The sequence below is a fragment of the Felis catus genome, chromosome A3 (genome assembly GCF_018350175.1).
Source record: "Felis catus isolate Fca126 chromosome A3, F.catus_Fca126_mat1.0, whole genome shotgun sequence".
NCBI classification, from domain to species: Eukaryota; Metazoa; Chordata; class Mammalia; order Carnivora; family Felidae; genus Felis; species Felis catus.
The window spans coordinates 30,549,719-30,568,734 of NC_058370.1; the positions used below are offsets into that span (position 1 = coordinate 30,549,719).

At 36.3% G+C, this 19,016-nt stretch overlaps 1 protein-coding gene across 6 annotated transcripts in view; it reads right to left on the reverse strand.

Annotated features, from left to right (window-relative positions):
* The window catches only part of RNF24 (ring finger protein 24), a 79,232-nt gene that overhangs the window by 36,158 nt on the left and 24,058 nt on the right, over positions 1-19,016 (reverse strand). For 3 of the 6 annotated variants that reach the window (XM_006929880.5, XR_006595328.1, XR_006595327.1), the window contains exon 2: positions 1,608-1,757. In XM_006929880.5, the coding sequence (XP_006929942.1) occupies positions 1,608-1,750 (143 nt within the window). In that variant the 5' untranslated portion in view covers positions 1,751-1,757. Of the gene's footprint in view, positions 1-1,607; positions 1,758-4,831; positions 5,394-16,806; positions 16,943-19,016 lie in introns of those variants that run through there. The other 3 variants (XM_023251420.2, XM_045053838.1, XM_045053839.1) reach the window with 2 other exon arrangements.

Below are 19,016 nucleotides of genomic sequence, written 5' to 3' on the forward strand. Positions count from 1 at the left end.
AAATATTTTGTTATATTATTATATTATTTTATCTTTTAAAGTATAATTTGGTTTCAAATATTAAATTCACAAATTTCTTAGTTAAAACCACTATTTATAGCGAAACCAAAAAATTTAGTAGATCTGAGGGAAGAAATAACAACAACAAAAAATCAGCAGTCCTCTGCCATCCTCCCCAAAGATAATCATATTTTAAGGTTATGAGGTCCTGTTTTTGCTATGGCTAATTCCTTCATTCAAAAAAAAAAAGCCAAATATTTACATAACATTTATCAAACTATTATTATTATTATTTTCAACGTTTATTTATTTTTGGGACAGAGAGAGACAGAGCATGAATGGGGGAGGGGCAGAGAGAGAGGGAGACACAGAATCGGAAACAGGCTCCAGGCTCTGAGCCATCAGCCCAGAGCCCGACGCGGGGCTCGAACTCACGGACCGTGAGATCGTGACCTGGCTGAAGTCGGACGCTTAACCGACTGCGCCACCCAGGCGCCCCTATCAAACTATTATTAAAAAAATGTAAGAAAAAAGAAATTTCTGCAAATAACATTTTTCCTAAATGCTATAATTATATTAGTTAAGTGTTTATTTATTACTCTGAGAAAGACCTAAAAATCCTAAGTAGCCAGCATATCTATGAGAGGTAAGAAGTGATTACATTTTGTGAGAACTTCAAAAAAGATTCAATTTCTGTAGGAATGTAGACTTATTTATCAGAATATTGGAAACAATACACTAAATTCATTCAAATTTGGCCATCAGTGAGTAGTCACTGGTGGCAACAATTAATTATTGCTTAAAGACATCTGATGAGGGTATGTATCGTAACCATAATCACATTCTGTACAAGCACTAAAAATTGTTAGAGGTATAGGTGTTTAATAAAATCCAACTTTCTACTCTTTTACTCATAAAGCTCTTTGAACAATACAGTATATGAATTTTTACAGTCTTTAAGTTTCAGCTTTGAAAACTAAAAAGAATAAGACGTTTGTTTAAACAATTATGAGTAAGTCAACTGTGAATCTTTACTGGCCAAATCCATTACTCCTTCATGTGAGGTGTTATCCTTTGTCACTTCTCCATACACGTGCTGCAGAGCTTTTGGAATATTTAGTGTTTTATGCAGATAATCAATCACCTGAACACTTGACCAAAGGAACTTAAAATCTTAAGAGACCAGAAGAACCTGTTTAAAGGCTGGGACCTTGTCTTGGACATTGTTTTCTAATCCCTAATGACTTTAGCTAACAATGACGCAACACCATCCTTGAAAAGACATCTTGAAATCTTTGTGAATGTAGATTAAATCTTGGGAACAGATAATAAGTGTATCTGGACCAGGTGCTAATATGTTAGAAAAATAAATGGGGACAATTTTCTTCTATAGAGTAAAACACATTCATCAACAAATAGGATTGAAGACTGTATAAAGGTGTTTTATTCATTAGTAACTAACTCACAGAAGGCTAAAATGTTTAGCAACCTTAATTTTAGAAAATTTGCTAATTATTGCACATATACAATTTTTTAACCTAAGGGCAAAAAGCTGATTTATAATTGATTAATATATTCTGAAGTAACACAGAATGAAAACTGATTACCTAATCAAGTAGCAACAGAAGAGTAAACTAAGGATGAAGACAAATATAGCAGTGCCAAAAACCACAATATATATGTTGAGAGGCAGATTCTGGAATCCAATATTAGGCATCCTGAAGTTGTAATGTGGGAAATCCGAGCTCATGGATGAACTGTGGGGAGGAAGAAAAGAAAGGAAAAAAATTAGGTTATAAAGACTAAGAACCAAGATAGCATTATCTTTGAATGTATATAGAGGCAATAATTTTCTTAAGACTTGACCCCATTTGAAATAAATATGATAGACAAAAAGTTAATATTCTTGCCATTCATTTATCATGCTATAAATATATTTTATTTTTAAAAATTTGTTTTTTAAAGATCATCAGTTTATTTTTTTTATTTTTTTATTTTTTTTATTTTTGGGACAGAGAGAGACAGAGCATGAACGGGGGAGGGGCAGAGAGAGAGGGAGACACAGAATCGGAAACAGGCTCCAGGCTCTGAGCCATCAGCCCAGAGCCTGACGCGGGGCTCGAACTCGCAGACCGCGAGATCGTGACCTGGCTGAAGTTGGACGCTTAACTGACTGCGCCTGCTTGCAACTGGCTCATCACACCTTCTCACTAGAACTTTTCTTGTCATTTAGATCCATTGCAAAATGGTCAAAATGAAGACCAACTGCCAGGCTTGATTATCAAGACCACATATTGATAACTGAATTATAACAATCACTACTGCCAAAATCAAAACAAAAGTAAACAAAAACCCACCAAACACAACATTTCAACTTTTATTTATATAAGTTAAATTAAAAATATGTTTACCGATTTTTAATGTCTTTCTTGGTTCCCAGAAGGGTATACTTAAATTGCAGACACTACTGAGATATTGACTGGCTGTATCTAAAATCTAATGTCTTATTATTACTTTAATTTCCAGCTTCTAATAACTTATACCAGGAAGTCAACAGCACAAAGAACAACTTCATCCCATGGAAACTCTTCTCTGAGAACTTCCAAACATAAATAACGGTTAATATTTAGTTTTGAACTTTCAGCCATTTTCTGCAAGTGCTTTTTTACTCAGATACATAATTTCCTTTTTCCTATACTCAGATCATCTTGGAAGGGAAGGAAAGAATTAAGGACAACTTTACTAAATATATCTAGCACATACATTATAGAGTTGTAAGAAAAGTACAGCTGCACAAAACTTCACCCTTAATCTCCACATTGCTGACAGGGCCTCACCTGATGACCTTGCTACAGTTAAGACTTTGATGATGTCCTTCAATCCCTTAGAAATATCCCTCACCAGACAAATGGGGCTTGGTAAAAGAACTCTCACTTTAGGAAACAAGAGATTAAACATCCATGCTAGATGGGCTAACAGAGAGGAAATAGGCAAAAAGAAAGTGGTATGGTAGAAAAAAGGACAGGTTAATAGTCAGCAACTTCGGATGTTGCTCCCAGGATAACACTAGCTAGATGTCAGCATTTGGCCCATCTATACCTTAATTATCTCATCTTCAAATGGAGTAATGCCTGTGCTACCAACTTCATTGGATTCCTAGAAGGATAAAATGAGACCACAGATACTGAAGTGTCTGAGAACTCTAAGAGTCATGACCAAATACTAAAGTTTTAGTGTGTGTGTGTGTGTGTGTGTGTGTGTGTGTGTGTGTGTGCGTGTGCGTGCATTTGGCAGGGACTGGAGGAGGGGTGACATTAAATAAAAGAACATAAAAGAAGCTCTGACAAAAATCAAGTCTCTGGAGAGGATTTCACCAAACCAAGCACTCCTTTCTCAGGGAGCTCCTCTGCACACACTGTCAAGCTTTGTGTCAAGTGGCCTGCCAATCCAGTCCCCAGTGGTAGGAACTGGAAACTTATCCTTTCTAAAGGAAGCCATCAATATAGGCCAGCAGGGCATGTGTCAGTGGTGTTGAGAACACTGCCCTGCAGGAGTCCTTGCACTGGGTGGCACCACCAACAAAGTCTTGAGGAATTTTGAACAGGTACACAGATATGCAGACTGAGAGGTAGCGCTGCCATTAGAGGGGAAAGACATCTACCTTGGTGCTCCTGAGAGCTGGCTGGCTGCTGAGACTTTCCTAGGAGTTCTCCCTTCTTAGCAAGGCCTTACAACCTATTACCAGAGGGGTGAGGTTGGCAGGGGATATGCTGATGCTGAACACATTTTAGGAATTTTCTCCTTTTCCTTTGATGAATGAAATTGCTTAGCTACATTTGATATGTTGGCCCAACAGCTAAGTAGAGGGTGTATTATTCCAAGATGCTAATCCTGGTGTAGTGACACATTAGTTTTAGAATATTTTCATCATAATATCTTTTCAGTATGAGTATTAATAACCCTTTAAAATGTCATCTTTAAAAAGAGAGCCACTATTCATCATCCTAGTAATAAGCATACTTTGCTACTGAGGTATCACAAATGTAAAAGTTACTTAGGAACTGCTCCTTGTGAGGAGAAACAGAACATACAATATGTACTGGATTTTACTTGCCATTTCTGACTTAATTCACATGAAAACCTTTTCCCTCCTTATGAAATTCATAGTTGCTGAAATCTGTAGTTTCAGCCTAAATTTCAAACCATCTATCTAATTAGGTTATTTATAAAAAGAAAGAAAAAGAAAAACACAGAAGATCTGAGTATTTTATGAGCAATGGGATTTCCCACCAAAATACAAGAGATATGGTTCCACAGGGGACCTGAGTTGAACACAATGCACCACAGCTAGACAGGCTACAGTAGCGTTCTTGAAGTGTGTTTGGTAGCCACATACTTCCTAGGCCAGTTCCTGTTCCCTGGACAATACCACATCATCATCTTCCCAGTAGTTAGTATTCTACTTTAGCTTCAAAAATGCTCAGATAGACAGACACCAATAATCAGACTGCTGTATTTTATAATTTATGGTTCACAAACCATTAAAAAAATTCCTATACTTGTTTCTTATAATACAAAAGCCCAAGAAAAACTTAAGAACAATTATTTTGGGTTTTTAAAATCTTTTTTTTTTTTTGGAAACATGAGATTTTTAATTTACATTAAAAAAATGCACCCATGTTGTATGTACCGGTCAGAGTCTGGACAAACGAATACACCCATGTTACCACAACCCTAATCAAGATACAGAACACTTCAATTTACCCAGAAAGTTCCCTTGTACCCCTTTGCAGTTAATCACCACTCCCACTGATCTGATTTCTATCATTACCGATTAATTTTCCTTATTCTAGAATTTCACAGTCAAATGGAATCACACAGGATGTAGTCTTTCGTGTTCAGCTTCTAGTCATCAGCAGGTCCTTGAAAGACTCTGAATAGTTACAGAAAACACTTCACATTATATTCCCAGTTTGCTCTAATTATCACATTATCTCCAGTTATCGTCTCTTAAAGATTACTGACTTCATCTTTTGAAAATATCAATTTTATGGTTAATCCTTTGACATTTCTTTCTATACAGAATTCCTGGTTATCTTTTTTAGTTGTGTTACTGATTTCATGGAAGAAATTTTCACTATGTCCTTTATATAGGTGTTCCTTTCCATTTTTTAAGTACTTCTTCAGTGGAGCACTTTCTTTTTTCCTATTGTTTTTTAGGTCTTCAACAGAAGAAACATACAATTCACTTGCCATGTTTTGTCCCAATCAAATTCTACAAGAAAATAAGAACTCGGGGCGCCTGGGTGGCGCAGTCGGTTGAGCGTCCGACTTCAGCCAGGTCACGATCTCGCGGTCTGTGAGTTCAAGCCCCGCGTCGGGCTCTGGGCTGATGGCTCAGAGCCTGGAGCCTGTTTCCGATTCTGTGTCTCCCTCTCTCTCTGCCCCTCCCCCGTTCATGCTCTGTCTCTCTCTGTCCCAAAAATAAATAAACGTTAAAAAAAAAAAAAGTCCTTTAAAAAAAAAAGAAAATAAGAACTCTGAGGTGCTCATGAGTGAAGCAGTCAAGCCCCTTCTATGGTGAGGCATCTGCTGATATGGACAAGTCTCTAGTAGCTAAGAGAACAGAAGTGCTAGCTACAGCTTAGTCCAGTGGGCTCCCTGATTAAGCTAGGAGGGAATACAAAGGATGTGGATACGCACAGAATTCTTTCTTTTACTGATGTTGTTCTCTAATAAAAGGTGATTTTCACCTTTTATTTTCATAGAATCATGAAAAAACCTTCAAGTCTATGGTCCTATACAACTGTTGGTGGGCAACATGTATGGCTAATGCACACATAACATGATCGACACCCAGGATTCCCTAAACATTTTTGTGCACTTCTGCCCCAGCACTATTTCTTGAAAAGATAACCCCTGCCCCATTGAATTGCCTTGGGACCTTAACAGAAAATCGGTTGACCATAAATATGTAAAGATTTATTTCTGGGCTCTGAATTACTTCATTGATCTGTATGTCTTTCTTTATTCCAATTTCACACAGTCTTGACTACCATAACTTTGTGGTAAGTTTTGAAATAAAAAAGTGTTAAGTCCTCCAACTTTGATGTTTTTCAATATTGTTTTGACTATTTTGGTTCTTTGTTATTACAAATAAAATTTAGGATCAGCTTGTTAATTTCTGCAAAAAAGCCAGCTGAGATTTTGAAGGAGATTGCTTTAAATCTATAAATTTGGGAAGAACTGCCATGTCAATAATATTGTCTTCAAATGCATGAACATGGAATTTCTCTCATTTAGATGGTCTTTCATTTCTTTCAGATATGTTTTGTAGTTTTCAGTGTATTAGTCTTGCACTTTTGTCAAATTTATTCCTAAGTGTTTTATCCTTTTTAATGCTACTGTGGATGCAATTGTTTTTTTAAATTTGTTTTGGGTTGTCCAATGTTTATATATAGAAATAAACTGATTTTCTCTATAATGATCTTATATATCCTCTGGCCTTACTGAACTCATTTATTAGTTTTTTTTATTCCTTTGCATTCCCTAAATGCAGGATGATCACTTCATCTGTGAATAAAGACAGCTTTATATCTTCTTTTCCAATCTGATTGTATTTCATTTTTCTTTCCTGAATTAATTGGCTAGAACCTCCAGTACACTGTTGAAAAGAAGTAGTGAATGCAGACATCTTTTCTTTGTTTCCAATCTTAGAGGAAAAGCATTTAGTATTTTATTATTAATTATGATGTTAGGATTTTATGTAGAAATTTTATATGCAAATTTCTTTTATTCCTAATTTGCTGAGAGTATTTAATCATAACAGTCTATTATATTAATTGTTTTCTGGTGTTAAATCAATCTTGCATTTCTGGTGTAAATCTCACTTAGTCACATTCATTTTTATATATTCTGGGAATCAGCTTTGTGGAGGATTTATGAAGCTACAGTCATAAAAGATATTGGTCTATAGTTTTCTTTTTTTTTTTTATAAAGTTTATTTATTTTGAGAGAGTGAGTGAGTGAGCAGGGGAGGAGCAGAGAGAGGGAGACAGAATTTTAGGCAGGCTCCATGCTGTCAGCACAGAGCCTGATGTGGGGCTCTAACTCACGAACTGTAAGATCATGAACTGAGCCAAAACCAAGAGTTGGACCTTTAACCAATGGAGCCACCTACAGGTGCCCCTGTAGTTTTCTTTTCTTGTGATTTTTTTTTTTTTTTTTTTGGCTTTGGTATCAGGCCAATACCCAGGATACCAAGGTATCATGGTAAGATAACATACTAGTCTCAAAATGAGTTGTGAAGTGCCCCAGTTCCTCTATTTTCTGAAAGAGTTCATGAAAAATTGGTATTATTTCTTCTTTAAATGTTTAGTAAAATTCAGTGAGCCTATCTGGGTTTGGGTTTTTCTTTGTGGGAAGACTTCATAAGTTATTCAATTTGTTTAGTGTTATACGTCTATTCAGATTTTTTATTTCTTGAGTCAGTTCAGTGATTTGGATCTAAGAATATGCCCATTTCATCTGCATTTTAACATTCATCGTTCATGGTATCCCTTTATAATTCGTTTAATTTTTCTAAGATTTGGTAGTGTGTATCCTCTTTCATTCGGGATTTTAGTAAGTTGTATCCTCCTTTTTTACTTGATCAGTTTAGCTCAGAGGTTGGTAAACTAAGGCACATGGCTTATTTTCACATAGTCTATAAGCTAGGAATATTTTTCACATTTTAAAAGGTGTGCCAAAAACTCAAACAAACAAGAATATATGAAAAAGACCACCTGTGGCCCTCAAAGCCCCAAATATTCACTCTCTGGTCCCTTATAAAAAAAAATTACCAATTCTTGCTTTAGCTAAAGTTCTCAATTTTGTTAATCTTTTCAAAGAACCAACTTTTAATTTCACTGATTTTCCTCTGCATTTCCTTGTTTTGTATTTCATGGATTTCTACTCTGATCTTTATTACATCCTGCTTTCTACTTGGTTTGGGTTTAGTCTGTTCTTTTTCTACTTCCTTATAGTGGAAGCTTAGGTCATGGGTTCGTATTCTTTACTCTTTCATTTTTAAAAAAAATTTATTTACTTATTTTGAGAGACAGTGAGTGGATGCATGAGCAAGAGGGGCAGAAAGAGAAGGAGAGAGAGAATCCCAAGCAGGCTCTGCGCTGTTAGCCTACAGAGCCCAACATGGGGCTCAATCCCACGAACCATGAGATCATGATCTGAGCTGAGATGAAGTCAGATGCTCAACTGACTGAGCCACCCAGGTGCCCCATCTTAACTCTTTTCTAATACAGGCATTTACAGCTATAAAGTCTCTCTCTAACCTCTGCTTTAACTAGGTCCCTTTAATTTTTTATAATTATCAAAGATCTATTTTTTTGAGCAATAATTAAAAACATAATTTATAGAATTTATAAAAAAACAAGTAGCAAATGATTATTACAAAAGTGATACCTTTGAATATAACTTTCAAAATTTTACTTTGTCACAATTTTTTTTTTTTTTTTTTTTTTTTTTTTTTGAGAGAAAGAGAGAGAGCGTGATTGGGGTCGGGGCAGAGAGGGAGACACAGAATCTGAAGCAGGCTCCAGGCTCTGAGCTGTCAGCACAGAGCCTGATACGGGCCTCGAACTCACAAACCATGAAATCATGACCTGAGCTGAAGTCAGACGCTTAACAAACTGAGCTACCCAGGTGCCCTTTGTCACAACTTCTTAAGAGGCATACCCTGTATATGCTTAAAATTTTTTGAGGTGAAATTCACATAACATAAATTAACCATTTTAAAGTGAGCAATACCAGTGTTATTTAGTGTCTTCACAATGTTGTGCAACCATCACCTCTAAGTCTAAAACATTTCATTACTCTAAATTTAGAGACACCCTGTATCCATGAAACAATCATTCCCTACACCTTCCCTACTCCCAGCCTTGGCAACCACCAGGCTATTTTCTCTTTCTATGGATTTACCAATTCTGGATATTTCATATATATAGCATCATTCAATAAATGACCTTAGTATCTGATTTCTTTCTTCGCATGTTTTTGAGGTTTTTACCCATATTGTAGCATGCATCAGTACTTCATTCCTTTTTATGGGTGAACAACATTCCATTGTATGTATATATTACAACTTATTTATCCATTCATCCGTTGATGGATGTTTGGGTTCTTTCCACCTTTTGGTTACTGTGCTGCTATCAACCTTTGTATATAAGGATTTGCTTTAGCACCTGTTTTAGTTCTTTTATATGTATTCCTAGAAGTGGTATTAGTGGGTCATATATATTTCTACATTTAACTTTTTGAGGAACCATCAAACTGTTTTCCACAATGGCTATACCACTTTACATTCCCAGCAGCAATGTACTTTCTTCATAATTCAACTTTCTTCATATTCTCAATAATATTTCTTATTTTCTGTGATTTTTATTTTTTAAAATATCCACTCTCATGGGCATAAAAGTGGCATTTCACTGTGATTCTGATGTACATTTCCCTAATGAGTAGTAACGTTAAACATCATTTTGTATGCTTATTTCACTTGTCTATATTCTTTGGAGAAAAGTCTGTTTAAGTCCTTTGCACATTTTTTAAAATGGGCTGTCTTTTTGTTGCTAAGCTAATAAGAGTTCTTTCTGTATTCTGGATACTAAACCCTTAATAGACACATAATTTATAATTATTTTCTCCCATTATGTAGTTTGCCTTTTATGTTTTGATAATTTCCTTAAATGTACAAAAAGATTAAATTTTGGTGAAGTCAAATTCATCTTTTTTCTTTTGTGGCTCATGCTTTTGGTGTCATACCTAGGAATCTATTGCTAAATCTAAGATCATGTAAGTTTACCTCTATGATTTTCTTCTAAGAGTTTTCTAGCTTCAGTTCTTATATTTAGGTCACTGGTCCATTTTGAGTTAATTTTTATGTAGGATATGAGAAAGGGATCCAACTGTATTCTTTTGCATGTGAATATCCAGTTATTCTAGCATCATTCATTAGACTGTTCTTTCCATACTGGTCTTCACACTCTTGTCAAAAATCAACTGGCCATAGCTGGTTGGGATTGATTTCTGGACTTTCAAATCTATTCCATTGGTTTATACCAGTACCACATTGCTGTGATTACTGTAGCTTCATAGTAAGTTTTGAATTGAAGTGTTAAGTTTTCCAACTCTGTTCTTTGTCAAAACTGTTTTGGTTTTGGGGGCCCCTTACAATTCCATAAGAATTTGTGGACTGGCTTTTCCATTTATGCAAAAAAAATGATTGAAGTTTTTATAGAAATTACACTGACTCTATAGATTGCTTTAGGTAATCAATCCATTATTTTGGTTATTGTACTTTCATTTTCATCCAGTTCAAATGTTTTCTAATTTTGTGTTTTCTTTACCCATGGGCCATGTAGAAATATAGTATTTAATTCCAAATATTTGTGGGTTTCCCAAATTTCCTTCTTTTGGTGATATCTAATTTAATTCCATCATGATCAGAGAACACATCTTGTCAGGTTTCACTCCTTTTCAATTTATAGAGACTTGTTTTATGACCTAGCATAAAGTTTCCACTAAAGTTTAGTCATGCTTGGGGCGCCTGGGTGGCGCAGTCGGTTAAGCGTCCGACTTCAGCCAGGTCACGATCTCGCGGTCCGTGAGTTCGAGCCCCGCGTCAGGCTCTGGGCTGATGGCTTAGAGCCTGGAGCCTGTTTCCAATTCTGTGTCTCCCTCTCTCTCTGCCCCTCCCCCGTTCATGCTCTGTCTCTCTCTGTCCCAAAAATAAACGTTGAAAAAAAAATTTAAATAAAAAAAAAAAATAAATGAGCAAAAGAATTCACTTTAGAAGCTAGAAAAAGAGTAAATCAAACAGAATAAACTAGAAGAATGTATTAATAAAGGTCAAACAGAAATAGATGGGTTAAAACAAACAAAAAATTCCACAGGGGAACTGAAATCAACCAACTAACCAATAAAATATTAAGAATGTGAAAAAGATAAAAACTAGTGTTATGCTGACATTTAAAAAAATCTTATAAGAGAATTCATTTATAAATGTGTGATTTTATAGGAATATATAGAATTTTATAGGAATAGGAACCAAACTGGCTCAAGAAGAAATCTTGAAAATATACAACTGTGTCTTCATAAAAAGGTCCAGACACTGATGGCAATGGAGGTGGAACTCCATCTAAACTTGTACAGATAATTCCACTGTCAAAAAAACTGACCCAGAGTACAGAAACAAAGAAAAAACAAAAAAGGTAGAGAGCATCCCAACATCTTTAAGCAGGTAAGCATAATCACGAAACCAAAACTAAAACTATACAGTGGAGTTCACAAACTTGAGGCTTATGTGCTAAATCTGGGCTTGTGAGTATGTTTTGTTTAGCACATACAAAGTTTTAAAAATTGAGATTAACAGTTTAAATTTGGGAGATATACAATTTGTGGGGCACCTGGGTGGCTCTGTAGATTAAACATCTGATTCTTGATTTTGGTTCAGGTCACGATCTCACAATTTGTGAATTGGCATCCCAAATTGGGACTCTGTGCTGACAGTGTGAAGCCTCCTTGGGATTCTCTCTCTCCCTCTCTCTGCTCTCTCTCTCTCTCTCTCTCTCTCTCTCTCTCTCTCTCTCTCTCTATATATATATATATATATATATAAAATTTGCAATGTCCAGCTTTACATGGAAAAAGATCAGAAGACCTAATAATTCTGGGCTTCATTCTTGCAGGGCAACAACTGCTCAGTGGCCTTGGGGCCTCCAAGCTGCTATGTTGCTGTGCAACTGGGAGGTGAGGAGGGGACATTCTTACATACTAGGGTAAAGTGCACCCCTGGGCTAAGTCACTATCCTCTCATTTGTCACAATTTCCACTATCCCCTAATACTCCCTAACTCTGAACCAAATGTCAGTAGGTCACTTGTACTTATCCTGTTACTTTTCTCAAAGTAGATAAATATTTCTACCTCTATCAAAAGAAAGAAAGAAAGAAAGAAAGAAAGAAAGAAAGAAAGAAAGGAAGGAAGGAAGGAAGGAAGGAAGGAAGGAAGGAAGGAAGGAAGGAAGAAATCAAGGACTGTATGATTTTGTTTTCTACCCAAGTGTACTTGAGTGATTCAATTTTCTGCCTGGCCCTATTGCCACCAAGTTTGTTGCCTTTCCCTTATGATTTCTATCTTTGATTTTCCCACATCAGATAATAGAAATTCTCACCTATATTCTTTCTTAATACCTACATGGTATTTAACCCATCTAGAAACTATTGCGTGGAAAAAAGGCCTAAAATTGTTTTTCCAAATGGTTAGTCATCTATTGCAAAAGCGTTTGTAAAGCTCTTTCTCCACTGTCTTAAAATTCTACCTTTTTCAGAGTCACTTTTTACATATGTCTGGGTCTGTTCCTGGATTCTGCAGTCCCTTCACTTTTTTCTATCTATGATAATGGCCTGCACCAGCATGCAATGTTTTGTTTTAATATACATGATAGGGCAATATTTCCATTATTACTCTTCTTTTTTAATATTTTCAGTAAGTCTTTATGTATTATTATTATTATTATTATTATTATTATTATTATTATTATTTGAGAGAGCATGTGCATGCATATGAGAGAGGGGCTGAGGAAGACAGAGAATCCTAATAAGCAGGTTCCATACTCAGAGTACGGAGCCCAACATGGGGCCCTATCCCATGACCCTAGGATCACGACCCGAGCTGATACCAAGAGTTAGATGCTCAACGACTGGGCCACCCAGGTACTCCTCAAGGCTTTCTTATACCATTTTATTTTTTTCAGATAAACAAAAGATATCCTGTTGGGAAGTTGACTGAAAGTATATTAAATTTATAGCTTACTTCAGGGAACTTATTTTTCATTTATTCTAGTTTCATTTTATGCCTTTCAGTAGACTTTATAGCTATATTCATACAGGTTTTATACTTCCCTTTAGTTTATTCCTAGTTATTACATGTACTTTTGCTGTTATTATGAATGGGATCTTTTCTTCCATTATGTTTTCTAAGCTGGTTATTCCTGGCATAGAGAAAAGCTACTGCTTTTTGTAGATTTACTTTGGAGCCTAACATGGAAAAATTTTTTAGGGTAGGTGTGACTAAATGCCTACATAAAAATAAATCTTAATAAAGCACTCACAGCTCTGAGCAGTGAGACCCCAAGAACAACTAGCTACAAAACATACACCAAGGCAAATGAACATAGTGACTTTCAATCAGGCTTTTTACTTATGTATCACCTAAAATAATTGTTATAAATATATTCTCACCAAATATAACTTTACTCTGAACTAGGTGATCTCTGGCTCATTGTTCTGACAATAATAGAAAATTTACAAGTTGTCTTTCAAGACCCTGCCCAAATGGGACAGTGCCCAAACAGTATGTGCTTTAGAAGATACAATCTTTTTGTCTTCTAAGCATAACCAAAGATGGTCTCAGGAATGAATTACAAATATAAGAAAACCAAGATACATCCTTGTTTGTTTAGCTAGAGCATAGGAAAACAACTGCAGAAGAGATTATTCTCTCAGACCTGTGACTGAGGTTCAGCTGATGAGCCACAGTGTAGCCTTACTAGACTGGCCAGGACCTGGCTCTACTGCAATAACTTGAGCCTAAAAGAATTAGATGGCAGGTTCTATGTCTCTATTAATAGTCAGGAGCAGATGTGGAGCCTCTGCAGCTCAGTCCAAGCTGACTGTTCTCTACTTTGTCAGAGGCCAATAAAACCACAACACATCTATTATGAGTTGGATTTGGTATATTTCACTACTAAAGAATACAGGAATTTGATTGAATGTGTGCATCTCTGGAAGGATGCCTAAGAAATTGATAACATGAGCTGCTTTTGGTGAGGGGATGAGGTATCTAGGAGGACAGAGTCTTCATTATAGAATTTTCTGCATCTTTTAAATTTTTTGTATTTAAAGTAAAAGAAAAAATCCAGTGATGTATCTGACTAGTATTTGTCTATGTCTATAAAAGTTGGTAGAGCCAACGGTATTAAAAGATTTAATGTTTACTTTTGAGAGAGAGAGGAGCACAGAGTGCAAGTGGGGGAGGGGCAGAGAGAGAGGGGGAGACAGAATCTGAAGCAGGCTCCCTCTGAGCTGTCAGCACAGAGCTCGGCACAGAGCTCGAACTCACAAATGGTGAGATCACGACCTCAGCCGAAGTCGGACGCTTAACCGAATGAGCCACCCAGGCTTCCCTGGTATTAAAGGATTTAAAGGGAGCAGGTATTAGAAGTCCATTTGTATAGAAGCATAAAGTATATGTACAGAATTAAGCATACATTTCCTGCCATATCTACAGTGCACCAGTGAATGTCAAGCATTTAGGTCCCCCAGAAAGCATCCCTATACCACGTTAGACTACTTCCAAGTTTAGCAGGGAAACACTGCTTAAAATCACTTACACTCCTTGATTCTAAATCTATTCTAATGTACCAAAGTTATACAGTAATTTTAATTCCGTTTCCCCCATGCGACTTACATAAGAGAAAGTACAAAAGTTTTACTCATGCCTAGTCAACACTTGAGTTCACCTGAAAATTCGTTTTTTTTTTTTTAACAAAAAACTTTTTAAGTTTATTCATTTATTGAGAGAGACAGAAAGAACAAGAGAGGGAGGGTCAGAGAGAGTGGGGTAGAGAGAGAATCCCAAGCACTCGACGCTGTCAGCACAGAGCTGGATATGGGGCTCAAACTGTGAGATCATGACCTGAGCTGAAACCAAGAGTTGGATGCTTAACCAACTGAGCCACCCAGGTGCCCCTGGTTCACCTGAAAATTCTATTTCTCATGATAAGTCTGTAAATTGACAGTCTTCTGAGCTTTGGTCAACAAGATTTTCCTAGGCCCTGGTTATCCTTGAGTATAGGTTAAGGTTGCATTTCCATATGTGCAGAGGCCCAAACCCCAGAATGCAGAACCTCAGGTAGAGGTCATGCCCTGAGGTGCTTTGTGCCTGAGTACCTAAGCTGCTCCTCTTAGATGGTACCACCAACTCACTTCCTTCAAAGTGCTCCAGTCTATCACTTTCAGAAATTTCCTCTGCATTCCCAGTCTTTTATAATCTCCTCTGGTACTGGGCTATTGGAGATTCTAAGATATCAGGGCTCAAAAATCTTTCATCTTCAAAAGGCAGACAACTAGACAAGATAATTGGTTGGTATTCTGTAAATATTTCTCTAAATGCATCTTGTGTTATCTGAGTTACAAGTCTAAGGTCATTTTTATCTTTCATCCTCCAGAGGATAGTTATTTCCAGTGTTAAACTGGTAAGTAGGTATGTGAGTATACTGTTTTTAAGTGTCAAATCTGGAAAATAAGTACATGCCAAACTCTCAACCTGCAGGCAAAGGTTTGTTTTTCTCTACAATAACTTCAGTTTTTCCTTTACTGAAACTTCTTCCTATTTGTAACACTCCCCCCCCCCCCATTATTTGGAGGAGACTTGCAGGAGCAAAAAACTAGGTATACAGGATTTGTTATAACCTATTTGTCTATTCCATGAATTTTAACCTGAATCTTTCCATTTGGCCTTAATTTTATATACCACTCCACTATTCTTTAAAAAATTTTTTTTTAATATTTATTTTTGAGAGAGAGAGAGAAAGAGAGACAGAGTGCAAGCGGGGGAGGGCAGAGAGAGGGGGACACAGAATCCGAAGTAGGCTTCAGGCTCTGAGCCGTCAGCACAGCCCTGATGCAGGGCTCGAACTCACCAACTGTGAGATCAAGACCTGAGCTGAATCAGATGCTCAACCTGCTCAATCCACTGAGCCACTAGGTGCCCTGACCATTCCACTATCCTGATAACATTTTTTTCCCCTTAAGGGATGTACATTTTTTTAAAAAATATTTTTACCACGGTGCTTCAAGGTGTTTTTTTTTTTTTAATTCTAACTAGTTCTTTTTAATAGTCTTTGTGTCTTTTACTCTTTTCAGTCCTATTATTGACAATTCCATTCCTTCTACATTTCAGTTTTTTTTTTTCCTGCTTCTTCTATTACCATTGTTTTCTCTGGTTTTGTACACAGCTTTTCTCTTTGTTGGTATTGCCCAAGTTCTAAAATCAAGGCTGTGGTGCTACCTTTGCTCGCCACAACTGAACTCTGTCTTCTTATACATTTTATATTTCAGATGTTTGTTATTTTGGTGGGTCTCTTTTTACTCTGTCATATTCCCAGTAATTATTCTGTGTTGGCTCCATAAAGACTTTCTATCCATTTTTGTGTAAAGTCTCTATTTTCAGTTTAAATCATTCCATCCGATTTTTATGAGACTTCACTTTGATGATGGTCAGGTATTCAAATTTGATGTCTTGTATTCCTTTCTGACCTCTGTCCTAAGCACAACCAACATACAATATAATTTCACAAATAATCCTCTTATCAGCACTTAATGACCAACTTCTATTTAATTCAGTCTTGTGATTCAGTCTTGTGATTAAGGACGGAACTCTTAAAAGAGTATGGATTGTAGGAAAAAGAGCAGAATAATGCTGAGATAGGAGTACAAAATGAGAAGTTGTAAAGAAGGAAAATACTCTCAGGTTGAACTTTACATCATAATTACAAAGGCAGTACAAAGAAGTGAGATGTAATGAGCAGTTCTCATTGTTAGCATGAAAACAAACCCTAAATGTAATATAATACCTGCTTACTTTTAGAAATAAGCTGATTCCCCCCCACAAATGTTTTTTCTCACAACAAAAGAAATAAAAATGTAACAGGAGAGCAATGCCTGTGTCACTCAAAACCATACTCTAATTACCTGGGGATGTTTAATTTTCAACATCTCTCAAGTTTGATGAATGGGCCAGTGAGCCTCTTTCTTTAGAGCCAGATCTTATTCTACATTAATGGCTCATCATCGCCTGGGTTCTTGTACAGGTGGGCATAATAGACACCTGCAGAGCACAAAACAAATATAATTCTTAAAAATTGGTAAGTGCTTCTAGTTGCTGGAGTAAATGTATTATTGTTGGTGTAATGCTAATCTACTTATTTACTAGAATTATTAAAAAGATGGATCATGAAAAGAAAAATCTTCAGTATGAACTTAAAAAAATTTTTTTTTGATTATGTTATGGATATGTTATTTGAGAAATGGTTATCTTTTCTATTCCTTCAAGAAAACCAACTTGAGGGGCGCCTGGGTGGCACAGTCAGTTAAGCGTCCGACTTCAGCCAGGTCACGATCTCGCGGTCCGTGAGCTCGAGCCCCGCGTCAGGCTCTGGGCTGATGGCTCAGAGCCTGGAGCCTGTTTCCGATTCTGTGTCTCCCTCTCTCTCTGCCCCTCCCCCGTTCATGCTCTGTCTCTCTCTGTCCCAAAAATAAATAAACGTTGGAAAAAAAAATTAAAAAAAAAAAAAAGAAAACCAACTTGATTATACAGAAGGAATTTAAATGATTATTTGCAGATGACAGTAAAATAAAAAAGAATACTTACTAATAAATATACACAATATATATTAAGAAAATATGAAAGATACAAAAGAAGATGTAAATAACTGAAAATATATATCTGCTTCTTGGTTATGGAAACTCAATATTATAAAGATTATCAATTTTCTTTAAATCTATAAATTTAATGCAGACAAAATGAAAAATACTGCCATAATTTGGCTTTTTTTCTGGAGGCTGGAGGGTAGTTAGAGAAGCTAGTTCTAGTTCAACAGGAAAAATGAAAATGGGAAAATAGCAGACATATTCCAAAAAAGAAAAACTTGTGTTACTACCACATGAACTGACAGATTACAGGACAGAATAGAGATGTGATAATTAATCATAGCTGCAGTTTGCCAAATATCTCCAGTTTTCCATCTTCTGGGCACATGTATAACTATACTGATGGTGTGAGACTCTCCAGGGCCCTCTTCCCTTTAGCCAGGACAAAGAGCAATGTTCAAGATGGTGGCAACCCTGTTGGCCTAAGTTACTGAGTGAAAGTCATGGTGCTGAGCCTCCAGCGACCCTTGATGGACATGTACCAAAAGGAAAGAAATTTCTTATTATAAACCACTAGGAGTTTGAGGTTGTTTGTTATGGCGGTTTAACCTAGCCTACCCTGGTGGATACGAGAAAGCTGGAGAGCAGTCTAAATTCATATAGGAATCTAATATATTATAAAGTTGATATTATCCAGTAGTTGATATTACCCATTAGTAAGCACTCACACATTAGTGACATTGCCAATTAGTAAAACTGTCAGACTCCAGAGAAGTCTGTCAGACTCCAGAGAACTTTTGTCAAGTTGAGAACAACTTGACAAAATTATGCATGGATTTACCCATTGACCCAGCAATTCCACATTTAGGAATTTAACTTTCAAATGTGCTTACATGTCTACTCAAAAACACATATATACCAGGCTCTTCTTTCAGTCCTGCTTGTAATAGCAAAAGGTTGGAAGCAACCTAAATATGTAACTGGTTACAGTTTATCACCATAAACTAATTTTGCAGTTGTTAAAAAATGTTGTAAATAAGATACCTAGGAATAAACCTAACCAAAGAGGTGAAAGACCTGTACTCTGAAAACTATAAAACACTGATGAAAGAAAGTGAAGACAACATAAAGAAATGGAAAGACATTCCATGCTCATGGATTGGAAGAAAAAATATTGATAAAATGTCCATACTATCCAAAGCAACCTACACATTTAATGCAATCCCTATCAAAATATCAACAGCATTTTGTCACACAGAACTAGAACAAACAATCCTAAAATTTGTATGGAATTACAAAAGACCCCGAATAGCCAAAACAACCTAGGAAAAGAAAAGCAGAGCTGGAGGCATCACAATTTCAGACTTCAAGTTATATTACAAAGCTGTAGAAATCGAAACCGTATAGTACTGGCACAAAAACAGACACACGGCCAATGGAACAGAATGGAAAACCCAGAAATAAAGCCACAATTCTATGGTCAATTAATCTTTGACAAAGCAGGAAAAAGTATCCAATGGAAAAAGGTCTCC